General features: G+C 35.8%; 2 protein-coding genes, 1 non-coding gene and 1 pseudogene across 5 annotated transcripts; 3 read left to right on the forward strand and 1 right to left on the reverse strand.

Moving 5' to 3' along the window:
• Positions 1–2,401: 2,401 nt before the first annotated feature.
• LOC137726589 (E3 ubiquitin-protein ligase AIRP2) lies at positions 2,402–5,538 on the forward strand. Of its 2 annotated transcripts, none has more exons than XM_068465524.2 (5): positions 2,402–2,683; positions 3,433–3,583; positions 3,676–3,742; positions 3,833–4,067; positions 4,871–5,538. In XM_068465524.2, exons 1-5 carry the CDS (start codon positions 2,604–2,606, stop codon positions 5,079–5,081), a joined length of 744 nt encoding a protein of 247 aa, XP_068321625.1. In that variant the 5' UTR covers positions 2,402–2,603; the 3' UTR covers positions 5,082–5,538. The 2 variants fall into 2 exon arrangements, with proteins under 2 accessions (XP_068321625.1, XP_088549864.1); XM_088693738.1 differs by having other exon boundaries at positions 2,418–2,683; positions 3,866–4,067; positions 4,871–5,326.
• Positions 5,539–8,589: 3,051 nt separating this feature from the next.
• Positions 8,590–10,323, forward strand: LOC137726572 (sphingolipid delta(4)-desaturase DES1-like; annotated as a pseudogene). Its single transcript, XR_015961985.1, has 2 exons — positions 8,590–8,757; positions 9,335–10,323. The product of XR_015961985.1 is annotated as a sphingolipid delta(4)-desaturase DES1-like (transcript).
• LOC137726573 (tetraspanin-19) lies at positions 10,263–12,443 on the reverse strand. Its single transcript, XM_068465507.2, has 6 exons — positions 12,074–12,443; positions 11,713–11,812; positions 11,437–11,517; positions 11,169–11,273; positions 10,733–10,876; positions 10,263–10,615 (listed from the first exon to the last, which is right to left on the reverse strand). The coding sequence occupies exons 1-6, from the start codon at positions 12,241–12,243 to the stop codon at positions 10,604–10,606; spliced, it is 612 nt and encodes a 203-aa protein (XP_068321608.1). The 5' UTR covers positions 12,244–12,443; the 3' UTR covers positions 10,263–10,603.
• A 587-nt stretch (positions 12,444–13,030) lies between these two features.
• TRNAV-UAC (transfer RNA valine (anticodon UAC)) lies at positions 13,031–13,103 on the forward strand. The gene has a single exon. It is a non-coding gene; the product is annotated as a tRNA-Val (tRNA).
• The last annotated feature ends 213 nt before the right edge of the window (positions 13,104–13,316 follow it).

Consider the following 13,316-nt stretch of genomic DNA (forward strand, 5'->3'; position numbering starts at 1 on the left):
CATGATAGACCAATCTAAATATTTGTTAGCTAGTGTCTTGAACTTCAGTGTAGGTAAGATTTTTGTCATAAATGTTTTGAACATACAAGGATCTTTCAAATCCGAATGCAATAATAGTGTGTTGAGAAATGCTAAGGAGATTATCTTAAAATAAGAATTTTCATGAAAGCTCCATCACCTCTTATTTTTCATATTTTATAATGTTATCATGTGAATTATGCAAAAACTTAAGAGGACGAAGAGTTCCACTTTTAAGGAAGTCCTCAACACTTTATGGGACTACTGCAATGATATCCCAACAAGGCAACAACCAAAAGCCATAATGCAAATTAAGACTTCAATTAGCAGCAATGATGCTAATTATGTTATCTGATGATCCACGTGTCACTTTGTTGGAACTTGGGACGTGAATAATTGCAAAAAGAATAAAATTTTATATCTAGTGTTAAAGTTTTAATAACTGTTATCTTCTATTAACAGATTTTTAGAAAAATATTTGGCAGATACTCTTGTAGTAGCATGATCCTTTTGTTTTGTATTTTAACGATTTAAATAATCTACTATTTTAGGGTGTCTCTAAAATCTTGATCTATGGTTTTTTTGGTTGCCAGAACTAGATGTCTTTATGATTTATGTTATGTCTAACTTTTTAAGATGTTTTCTAAAAAAAAAAATTTAAGAAAAAAAAGCCGAAGAAGGGGATGTGCAAATTTATAGAAATATCTATGGATATATCGATATCTACATCAATATCGGTTGTTTTCAACAAAAATTATGGAAATTTGCAATGGGATAAGAATATCAACTTATTTAGATTTAGTTGAAAATAGAGAAAAATTAATTTAAAAAAAAAAAAAAAAAAAGTTCGAAATCTGCAATTGGTTTAGTCAAAATTTCCGTGTGACTCAGTAAATGTCGTTGGTATTCATTGATTTTCCTATATTTGTCGTTGTACAGTGAAGTTTGCATTTCACCCCCTCTTTTCATATCGATCGTTGAATTTTCAAAATTTTTAATAAAAATATCGATAATTTCGTAAATATTTTAGATACTGCTATAAACACGTACATAATTTATAAATACAAAGAGACCCATTAGTTGACTAATTTAGGCTCATCAAAACACCACTTGCAAAGAGAATGCTTCCTTTATTCATGTATGTATATATCTGTTGCCAAACCTTTTTATTTTTAGTGTCTACCCCAAATTTTGGAATATAATAGCCTAACGCTAAAACTTGAATAAGTAAAGAAATACGACTAACGTCTGATTTTAAATATTTCCAAGTTTTAAACTCAAATTATTTGAAAAAAAATGAGTGTCACCCTAAAAAAAATGAGTTATGTGTTTTTTATTTATTCGCTTTCGTTGAATAATTTTTACGTAGTTTAATAGTTTAAGATATAATGTCGCCCATATAGTAAGGATAAGCTTAAATCTTTTGAAGTTTAGATATTTATGAACATAAAAATGTGAGAATATTTACATAGTGATGGTTTTTTCGGGGAATTGTATTGACATTTCAAAATTCTCATTTTGCAGCCAAATTTTCTATATTAACAAAGAAAAATAAACTTGTGAGCCGTGCAAAATGAGATTTTTAGGATGTCAATAAAAGTTCCTCTTTTTTTAACATGGTTATCATATTACCAAGTGAAGTTCCAATTCAATCATAACACGTTTATATATATAATTAACAATAACAGACTCCATAGGTGACGAAATCATTGAATGTGAGGCTTTTGTACTAGAAACAATTATCATGAGTTTCGATTTGCACTAACAAATTAACAATAAATGATTATGTGACAGTCACCACATTCTGTACATTAAAAAAATTATTTGAAAATTTAACCTGCCGAACATTTTTCAAAAAAAAAAAAAAAAAAAAGTTAAAGAAGAGGTAATTTTTGAAGAAAATAGATGGAAGTTGGAGGGGCAAAAAAGGTAAGAGGAGATGGCGGGTGAAACGATCATGGCATCGGTGCGTGGAGGGAAAGCAAACGAACGAGTAGAAAGGGAAATGGAGAAGTGGCAGACACAACCCAAAGAGAGTGGACAACCCCCGTGAATTCGAACGCCTCTTTTTCGACGCTCCTCTTCTTTTTTTTTAATTTTATTTTCCCAAAAAGGAATTAATTAATTATTCTTTATATTAGTATATTTAAGTTATAGTCACTTAGTAATACGGTCTAATAGTATTTTTTTTCACTTGAACCTAAAAGGTTTTAGGTGAAAATCTCATGGATGACGAATTCAATACCAAATTAGGCTACCCATTATGTGATTTATCCGAACTCATTCTTCCTTACTATAAAAATATTGATGTACTAAAAATTAAAAAAAAATTTAGTAGTGGGGGCACGTGTCGAGGCACCGTCTCGTCTTCGCTTTCACCAGCACAGAAGCAAAGCAACACGAAGGCTGAGGGGACTGAAGAAGAAAAAGGAGCGCGAGAGTGTGTGTAGAGAGAGAAAGTGAGGATTTTGGGGAGTGGGAAGAAAAAAATTTAGGGTTCTTGGAGGGGCTGATTGAACATTTTTCTATCTCTTTGGGTTTGTAATTATTTCTTTTTTTTATTTTTTATTTTGTAAGCCTTGGAGATGTACATAGCTTCAATGCGAAAGTCGTTCAAGGACTCTCTGAAAGTTCTTGAAGCTGATATTCAGCATGCAAATACTCTGTAAGCGATCATCTGCTCTCTTAATTTAATGGGTTCTTCTGAAAAAATTGTTTCTTTTGTTAAATAATATTTATTTTGTAAATATTCTGCTTGAATTCTGGTGATAAAGGTTTAAACTTTAACTCCATTTTTATTTATATTTCATGTTGGAAATGTAAGATTTTTTACCTTTCAGCTTGGTTTGTTTTGATTTATTTTCTTCTGGGTCGTCAATTTATTTTTGGTTATTGTGCAGCTTAAAGATCATAAAAATTAATAAATAAATAGCTAAGAATTATTTTACACTGACATTATGATTCTGGGAAAGCAATTGTTTAATTGTTTATGCAGATATTTATTTGTGCATTAACCTTATATCTTGATGAAATTTGAGGGAGCAACCAAACCAAAATTGTCAGGGATTAAATGGGTTTACGTGGCCAATGGGTTCCACCTGCTGGTGTTGTTTTTAATTTCTTGTTCATAATTTTTTTTTTTAAATTATTTGTTCATTTTTCTTGGAATGTAGCGTTTTAGTCTCATTGTTTTGGATGCAACAGATATGTTACGGTGGGAAAAAACGCGCTTAATCATAATTTTTAGTAGAATGCTGCAATGATAAGATCGATTGGAAAGGTGGTTTTATCGAGAGAGAGTAGTTGGATTGGTATCTGTTATGAGTTAATGATAATTCTGTGATCTTGGTAGTTTAATCCGATAATTAGTTTTCTGTTTCTGTTCAATCCTTATGTTGGAAATGTGAGGTGCAGGGCCTCAGATTTTCCGAGGGAGTATGATGGTGCTTGTCTTCAGATGAGAATGTCGTACAGTCCAGCCGCTCATCTCTTCCTTTTTCTGGTGCAGTGGACTGGCTGCAACCTTGCAGGAGCCCTCGGGCTGTTAAGAATTCTAATCTACAAGGTTGAAGTTTGTAGCTTGAATAGCTTCTATTTCTTTGAGTTAGATTCCAATCATGGATGTGGGTGACCTTCACATTTTCGCTTACACTACAGGTTTATGTGGATGGCTCGACCACCATGTCTACGAAGGAAAGGAAAGCAAGCATCAGAGAGTTCTATGGTAAATTTCTGATTGCACAACTTTTACTTTTTGGTGCTTGTTGAGCGGTAAAGGGTTTATTTTCCTACTGATGCCTCATCTCGTGGACAGCTGTTATTTATCCCTCTTTATTGCAACTTCAAGGAGGTGTCACCGATAGTGAAGATAAAAGGCAGAAGGCAGTATGCATGGAAAGGTATTGCAAAAGAGATGATGAGGAAAGTAGACAGTGTTCAGATATAGACATTGAAAGAGAAGAGGAATGCGGTATATGCATGGAGACAAATAGTAAAATTGTATTGCCGAACTGCAACCATGTTTTGTGCCTAAAATGTTACCGTGATTGGTACTCTCTCTATCTCTCTCTCTCTCTGACCTTATTTAAACATCGAAGTTCGCCTACTCCTCTATTTCTGGTACTTTTTTGGGAAGATTCATGTTTTCAGTGTTGCTCAGAAATTATGTTGCTTTCTGTATCAAATAGTTGATAAGACGTTGAGCCCTGCAGTACGTGGGTAACTTTGCCCAAAGTTGAAATGCACTTTGAGCTACGGCATCATGAGCATAGTGGTTTTAAGTTATGGTAATTGGAAAATTGAACGTAGAAATGATTGTAGTGTAGACTTGCGGCTTCTAGGTTCAGTAGTAGGTTGCAGAAATATCTCCCCAACAATTTTCCTGTGGGTGTGGGATAAGAACTTTTCTAGACCTCTCACTGTTGCTCCAGACTTTGTTGTTTGTTAAGATTCACTTACACCCATCATGGTTGTTTTATTGGCATTTGAATTGAGAAAGAACGAGAAACCTTGTACCATGGGTTTACCATTAAAAGTTCAGCCAGTTGTCGTCGCCTAAATCCTAAACTCTATGGTATATTTTTCTTTGGTTCTAGCTTGTACTCATAATTTGATTTGTCCGCTGACCAGATAGGTATTTGCATTGTTGTACACTGTATTGTCATTAGATATTTTGAAATACTATACTTTCCCTTTAAATCATTTATGTGATGAAGGAATTGTGAAGCATAGAAATCACCAGCTTTAGCAAAATATATTTCCATGAACTCTGGTCCTCCCAAAGGGAACTTGCTGGTTCATTTGTGTCTACATGAATATGAGTGAAACTAACGCTCTGTTGACACATTTGCAGGCATACAAGATCCAAGTCGTGCCCTTTCTGTCGTGACAATCTTAAAAGAGTGAACTCGGGCGATCTTTGGGTATACATGGACAGCAGGGACATAGTCGACATGGAAACAGTGATGAGGGAGAATCTCAGGAGGCTTTTCATGTATATAGATAAGTTGCCCCTTATTACACCGGATAACCCTTTTGACTCATATGATTCCCACTTAAGGTGATCGATGGGGTCCAAAACCAGTCTCCCGTTGCAATTTAATGAACTAGTTTCTTTTCTTTTGATTGCATAAGGACTGAAAATTCATTCGGCATGTGTAAGTAGGGCGGTATCATCCCACTTCTGTTCAGAAGACCCGGCCTGAGTTATTGTTGGCTGGCGGGTGAAGTTGAGGAGTTTATAAATTGTATGTAGTGCATTTGTACATGCTTGTACAGCTTTGAAGTTGGCTTAGTTTTTTACATACAAGTCCTCTCCTTGTTTCGAATTGAGTGGGTTCGGACGGAGGAACTGTTCCGAAGCGGAGCGATGGGCGAACGCAATGTGGTGAGAATTTCTAGTTGATCGTACTAAGTTGCAACTGATATACAAACGAAAACTTTGAGGATGGATGGGCTTCAACAGTGTTTATTGTTCCTGAAATAATGGACAACTGAAGTAATAGACTTTGTTTTCTCTCATGGGCACATATGAGCTTATCTGTCTTTTCAATTTTCCTTTTTTCATTAGCGTATACTCGTTAGGTTATGTTTTTGAAACGATTGAAAACGTGTTTTCATATAATTAGAAGCGTTTAGGTTATGTTTTTGAAATGGCTGAAAATGTGTTTTCATATAATTAGAAGCGATTTAGACGTGTTTGTCCGAAACAACTAAAGGGTGGCTCTTTTGTGCTTTTTGTAAATGTGCCCATCTTCAATAGACAAAAGTATTTTCTATAAAAGCATATTCCAAATGGAATCCCGATCCTCTTTGTGAGAATCCGATAATTCGTGAATTATATCTGTTTTTTGTATATTGTGCAGTTAGAAATGATTTTAAATATTTTTATTTAAAATTAAATACAAACAGTATTTGACAAAAATTGATCAGACAATGTACGATGAACAGGAGAAAAACTTGTGTGGGGCTTGGCTTGCCACTGGATTTCGTTGAGTGGCACTACAATCCACTCAAAATTCGCCACGTGGTAAGTCTTAAATATATTCTTTTATCATTCTTTTATATAAAATATCATTCTTTTATATTTAAAATTTTTATAATTGTTTTTTTAACTAATTAATATATTATATATATTAATGTTATGTTTCCTTTTTTATTTCTTTCCCCCTATATTTTTTCTTCCCAAATCCACCCCACACCCCCCCCCCAGGGGCAACTTTGTTTTGCCGTAGATCTTAGGTTTCAGTACTCTCACCCCTTTCTTTCTTTCCCAGTTTCGTTTCTTCCTTTTTCTTTTTTTTTAAAAAAAAAAAAGTTCTACACCCACTCCAATTTTATCATGGAAAACAACTAAGAATTTGTAAGTTTTTCTTTCTTTCTTTATACAATAGTTGCTTTGATCATGTGACATGAATAACCCACATATATATATATATATATATATGTAGTAGGGTTATTTTCTTTTCTTTTAATTGGGGGTTTTTGGGTTCGGGTGAGGTTTTTTGGATTTTTTATATTTATAATATGAATTAGGGTATCTTCTATGTTTGCTACCTTCTTTACTATGAGTCTTTAATTAATATATTAGTCTAATCTTTGATTTTTTTTTTTTTTCAATTGATAGGTTGCTGTTGAGGCAATGGAGTTTGAAGAAGATCTGAAAATCGGAATGGTGGTGCATTCAGACGCTAAAGCTTACATATACTTGGTTGCTTTCCATGATAAACTTGGAGTGGGTGCATAACTTTATTTTATTTTATTTAAAGAAAGAAAGAAATGAAACTGGGAAAGAAAGAAAGGGGAGGGAGTCCTATGACCTACGGCAAAACAAAGTGTTGGGGGGGGGGGGGGATTTGGGAAGAAAACAAAATAAGGGGAAAGAAATAAAAAAGGAAACATAACATTAATATATATAATATATTAATTAGTTAAAAAAATAATTATAAAAATTTTAAATATAAAAGAATGATAAAAGAATATATTTAAGACTTGCCACATCGGGGGAGGGGATTTGGGAAGAAAAAAATAAGGGGAAAGAAATAAAAAAGGAAACATAACATTAATATATATAATATATTAATTAGTTAAAAAAATAATTATAAAAATTTTAAATATAAAAGAATGATAAAAGAATATATTTACGACTTGCCACGTGGCAAGTTTTAAGTGGATTGTAGTGCCATTCAGCGAAGTCTAGTGGCAAGCCAAGCCCCATACAAGTTTTTCTCGATGAACATGCACGATTTACAGATCTCCAAGATCCTCATCGAAAAGATCCAGAGAGGATCTTGTTGGTTCCAAATGGGTGCATATGTGGGACCTTCTTATGCCAACTTGGCAAGTACAAGTGATTGACCATGTATGAGGTTACTTGAAAGGGTGAAGGACTTATACGGCACGTGTACATTGCCAAAAAAATTTGGACTAGGCCACCTTGCAAATTGACACATGATCAGCCAATAACACAATGTCACATTAAGGTCATCTGCAACTGACCTGGTTAAAGGACCATAGGGCAAAAAATAGCTCAGAATGATATGAAAATCGTCTCCAACCAAGGGCTAAGTCAAAGGGCTTGTGGGCTCACCGAGCCTAAACCCCTAAATTAGGCCAACAGGCTGGCCATTTCAGCCAACCAACCAACCCTCCAACCCAGCCTTCCAGCGCTAAAATGTTAAGCTTGACATTTTGCCAGCCTTGCCAAACCCTCAAGCACCAGAATGTCAAGCTTGACGTTTTACCAACCCTCTAGAATGTCAAGCTTGACGTTTTGCCAGCCTTTCAACTTAGTCCATTTGAATGCCAATGGTTACCTAGCGTCATCATGACGACAGCTAGCAACGGCTAGCTAACGTCATGCTGCCAGAATTTGCTTTTTTTTTTTTTTTGGACAAATTATAAAAAAAAAATATATATATATATATATATATATATATATATATATATATATATATATTCCCTATAAATACCTACACCATTCATACAACATTGAAATCTAAAGATAAGAAGTGTTACGTAAATAATAATCCTATCTAAAATTTGCACAACTAATTATATCTCGACACTTGGTGAAAGGGATCCGTTCTTTTTGTTAACTTACATGGGTTTTGTGTCCTTGTCATAGATAAAGAGAAACACGTAACTAAAAGATTTAAAAAGTAGAAAGAGTAATGTTATTCTTACATCAATTTTATATCACATTTATTTACCATTTTAGGTGGCAGATGAGTTGGCCAAGCTATATCATTTAATTTCAATCTTTTTATTAATTAAAACACTTAAATAATCTTAGGTGGAAGAAACTCCTCGTATGTCACAATCATCATTTAATTAACAATGTTTTTATTAATTATTGATTAACATTTTGAAATTAAATTTAGATGATGTAACTGTCTACATCAGATGTCACTTAAGGTAGTATACAATTGTGGTACAAAAATACGGTAAAAATAACATTATTGAATTAGAAAAGGACACGGACTTGGTTGGCAAAGAAGTCCACTCATGCCACAAATAGAAAGAACGACTCAGATTCGAAGTGAACCAGGAAACGAAAAGCAAACATAAATATTAGACACACAGAGGGAGGAAGCCAGGAAGGAAGAGGTAAGGAAAAGAAAGAGTCTTTTGAGAGAGAGGAGGAGAGAGAGATGGGAAGAGGTAAGGAAAAGAAAGATCCTCTCTCAGTACCCTCAGATCAAGGAGCTCTTTGGTCCCGACCCCTGGGCTTTCCTCACGGTATCTCACTCCACACTTTGGCTTTCCAGAACCATTTTTGTCGGGTTTTCTTTGTTTTGCCTGTTTGTGTTTGGTTTTATCTGTGACAGTGACAATGTTGGTGATTCCAAGAACTTGGTGCGGATACGATTTTTGATTTGATTCTGTAATTGGGTATTGAAAGCTTTCCGCTTTTCTGAATTATGTTGCGAATTTCAGACTCGAAGTGGCCATTTTTTGCATTAAATGTTAGTTTTCGCAGATGTTAGTTTTGGGAGCCAAAGTTTTGAGCTTTCTGCACTAAATGTCATGTTTACGCAGCGAAATATGGTGTTTTAAGATGTCAGGAACAAATTGCGCATGCTGCTTTTGCGAATTTTGTTTCCTCACTTAATATCTCATTTGTGCTCTTTCGTGTGAATCGAATTTATGCTTTCTATTGTATTGGTTTAGGTTCAACAGGTGAATTTTGGCAGAGTTTTTTCAATGTAAAAATTGGAGTATTAGTGTTATAGTTTGAGATGAACCGAAACGTAAATGTCCCCGTTAGCTATATTTTGATTTTGTTTAATGACCTTGAAACGAAATCATGGTGCAGATTACTTCTTTGGTTCAGCTCTGGACTGCAACAGCCCTCCACAATGCAAGCTCGCTGAAGATGCTAGGGTTGCCTACTTCTTTGGTTCGTTTCTCAACCACAAACTCTTCTTGGCCATCCTTGAGCTCAGTCACAATCTCGCCTTCTCCACTCCAGTCTACAACCGCTGGCTCAGTATTTTTGCTAACCTCCCGATTGGTGTTCCCGTGTCTGTCACCTTTCAAAAATATCACCTTGAGCACCATCGCTTCCAGGGAGTAGACGGAATTGATATGGACATCCCAAGCAAGCCATGTGGTGACTAATGTGGTCACGAAATCCATATGGTTTCTCCTTCAACTCTTCTTCTATGCGCTTCGGCCTGTGTTTCTCAAACCGAAACCCCCTGGTTATTGGGAGTTCCTCAACCTTTTCATTCAGATAGCCCTTGACGTTGCCATGGTCTACTTTTTACGGCTGGAAATCTTTTGCTTACTTGATCCTCTCTACATTTGTCGGCAGTGGGATGCACCCAATGGCGGGTCACTTCATTTCGTAGCATTATGTCTTTAACCCTGATCAGGAGAAGTATTCTTACTATGGCCCTCTCAGTCTCCTAGCTTGACATGTAGGCTACCACAACGAGCACCACGATTTCCCCAGAATTCCCGGGAGCAAGCTTCATAAGGTGAAGGACATTGCACCGGAAGACTACGAGGGTTTGGAGTCGTATAAATCTTGGAGCCAAGTGATCTACATGTACATAACTGATCGAACTGTTGGACCGTTCAGTCGAATGAAGAGAGGCAACAAAATCTCAATAGATTCTCTCTCCGGCACTATTTTGTTCCATTTTTTTGTATCCTATACTGGTTCTTAAAAGGGTTATTCGTTCTTGTACTTTCGATTGTTTGTAGGGTCATTCGTTTTACTGTTGTACAGACCGAAGAAAAGGAAGTTATATTTATTCATTAATTAGCAATTGGAAAAAAAACATTTTGTTTAAGCTATGAACCCTATTTTATATATCGAAAAGATGGAAAGAGATTCGAGGTATGCTATGGTCAATCGGCCATCCACCCTCATCTGGGCCGCTCATGCTAGCAGAAGTCTGAGACATTGTTAAACCAAAAGAAGTAAACCAAGGTAGGAAAACATCATCACTATACATATGGATTCTAAGAACCAAAGGACACAGCAACAAGACTTCAGTTTCTTCTCCCCCAAGCATCTGGTGACAGTGAGTGGTATCATCGATACTATCATAGAGCTCTAGTATCTTTGCTCTCTTCACTTGATTGACTGAGAAGGAGAAACAGAAAGTGATGCATCAAATGTCAAATCCATAGAAAGAAGAAAATGTCGTAAAATAAAAGAAGCTGAAGCAGTGAGATAGCAGGTTTAGGAGTGAATTCTTACATTCCAGTTACTGTTCTTGGCAGGTTGACCATTAGGATTTATGAGCGGGAGTCTCTCCGGGGGACACTCTTCGTCGCTATCGTAGCTGGATCTTTGGTTTGGCCCTGCAGACCTTAGAGCTGTGGCTAGTACGATTGATAAACCCTGCAGATTATCTACTTTAGTCCCCATGACAGCTGATAATGTTAGTCGGAAACACTTATAGAATCAAATTATAGGAAGAAAAGACCCTCGCCTATACTGAAATAACATTCGGTGCAATAACAGTTGGGTCTAGAGTTTCTCTTTCGAATAGAGATTTAAGCAGTTTCGACTATAGACCATAGTTCTAAGGGGCTTACTTGTGAAAACCCTAAACTTTAACAAGATGGATTTAAATGCGTTTTCAGAACACTGGTTGTTATTGTTAGCAAAAGCATCAAACACTTAAAACCACCTGTGCTAAGACGATGAACAAGCCGATCCACTGAAATATGTCCAATTTCGACTCGACAAAATCTTTGAAATCACTGAACTTTCCTGTCCGGTCATATGGCAAATCCTGAAAAATGAAGAACAAATTAAGTCCAAGCAAAAACAAGGCGATATTCTAAACTACTTTAGCATGCAGAAAAGAGGGTTCAACATTGGGTGAAAAAAGGCGGGCACGCTGCCTTGGCCAACTGACTTAACTCACATCTGCGAAAACGAGGACTATGGTTTACCTTTTCCCAGTCTGAATTTAAAAGTATATCTGCAGCCGCTGCAAACTCCAATAGAAGCAGCAAAAACATGATCAACATATACTAGAACTTGTTCAAGGTCAACATGAAAGGTGTTTCTTCAGTACAACCGAGTGTATACGTCCCCATAAGTATCTCCCGTGTCACTTGACACAAAAATACTAATAAGGCGATATACCCCTGTTACAGGTTAGAATCTCTCAAACATAAGATAAATTCGAGTTTGCAACGCCTATGTACAAAACCAGAAAAGGATACAAAAGAGAGGCAACAGCCATGCGTAAACTTTGCAGCAACGTGACCTATGCATGTTATTATGCACACGGTAAAACCGGCGCCAATAGAAGTGCATATAAACCTACAATTTCAAGAGAGGGATGAAAATGGTAAATGATTACTACGATTGATAAAATAAAAAGTAGTCTGGCTATGGACCAGACGTCCATTATGTATATGAACGGACTATTGATCCGTCATTTATAATGTATCGATATCATTTTCTCCAACATAAACAATTACTACCATTAATATACATAACCCTTCGTAAGGGGGATCCGACTAAACTGTAGTTGTACGAGATTCATATCGACACGGTATCAACTATCAAGAGAGTGCTTACCATGGGGGAACAACACTATGATGGTCAAAGGGCGAACCGTCAGAGTCCCTCAGCCAAACTCTAAGCATCCAAAGGCCATACAGAATCATAGCAATTCCAACCATTCCCAAAAGTGAGTTCATAGCTTTCAGCAGTGACTGCAGGCAGATTCTTGCAATCGTTGCCGCCATTGTAGTAGCTAGCTAGTGACTACCAAAGCTTTTCAACTTGGACAAACTAAGAACTCCAAATTGAAGATTACAATTAATCCTCAATCTCTTGTTCAGGACCGCTTCTGGAATGGTTGAAAACGCTTTCCAACAAACAAAACCGCTTCAAAGTAAAAAAACTTGAAGCATGCAACGTTTAAAAGTTCGATGTTTTAGTTCCTAAATTCTTCTTAATGATTAAGGGATGGTGGTACAACTTGAATTCTGTTCAAGACATTTGTTGAGAAGTGCCGAGTAGGAAATTTCTAAGAAAGTGAGGAATGTGTCTTTTTACTAAGATTTTTGTGAGTAGATTTTGTCCTGTGATACTGATATATTGGCCTGTTCCAATCCCACACGTTATTATGTTTGGGGTGATATCCGCGCACCTCGTTTTGCCTTTCACACATCTCTCTCAATTTCTAACCGTCATATTGAATGAACTAAAGAGGATCAAAGGATAGAAATTATCATGAGATGTGTGAAAGGTCAAAAAAGATGTGTGGATAGCAAGATGCCAATGTTTAACTTTAGGTGGCAGGAATAAAGTAATTTTAAGGAAAAGAATCAGTAACCTCGTTCATGTGTGCGTTCTAGTATTAATTACTTTAGGTTTTAATTTACTCGCATTTTTGACATCACCATCACTTTATGAATTCATCACTTTCCAAGCATGGGGTAGCACAAGTCGATTTTTCTAGTTGGATATATGCCGGGTGGTGTGTGTCAGTTTGGTACAATATTTATAAAATCGGACATCTAATAACAAGTTGCTGTGGTGTAGTGGTTATCACGTTAGTCTTACACACTAAAGGTCTCCAGTTCGATCCTGGGCAGCAACAAGCTTTCAATTTTTTGTTTATTCCTCATTTATGCTTTCATTTTTTTAATATTTTTCTTTCATTTGCAATTTGAATTTATTTTTTTTTCTTTATTAAAAAATAAAAAACTAAAAGGATAGGATTAGTAACACAAACCAACGACGAAAGAAATAAAAGTAATAATCATTCCGTTACTAAATTTTAATTAAATATAATAACTTAAAATTCTTTCTA

This window comes from Pyrus communis, chromosome 5, assembly GCF_041283825.1.
Source record: "Pyrus communis isolate YQ-2024b chromosome 5, ASM4128382v1, whole genome shotgun sequence".
In the NCBI taxonomy this organism is placed as follows: Eukaryota; Viridiplantae; Streptophyta; class Magnoliopsida; order Rosales; family Rosaceae; genus Pyrus; species Pyrus communis.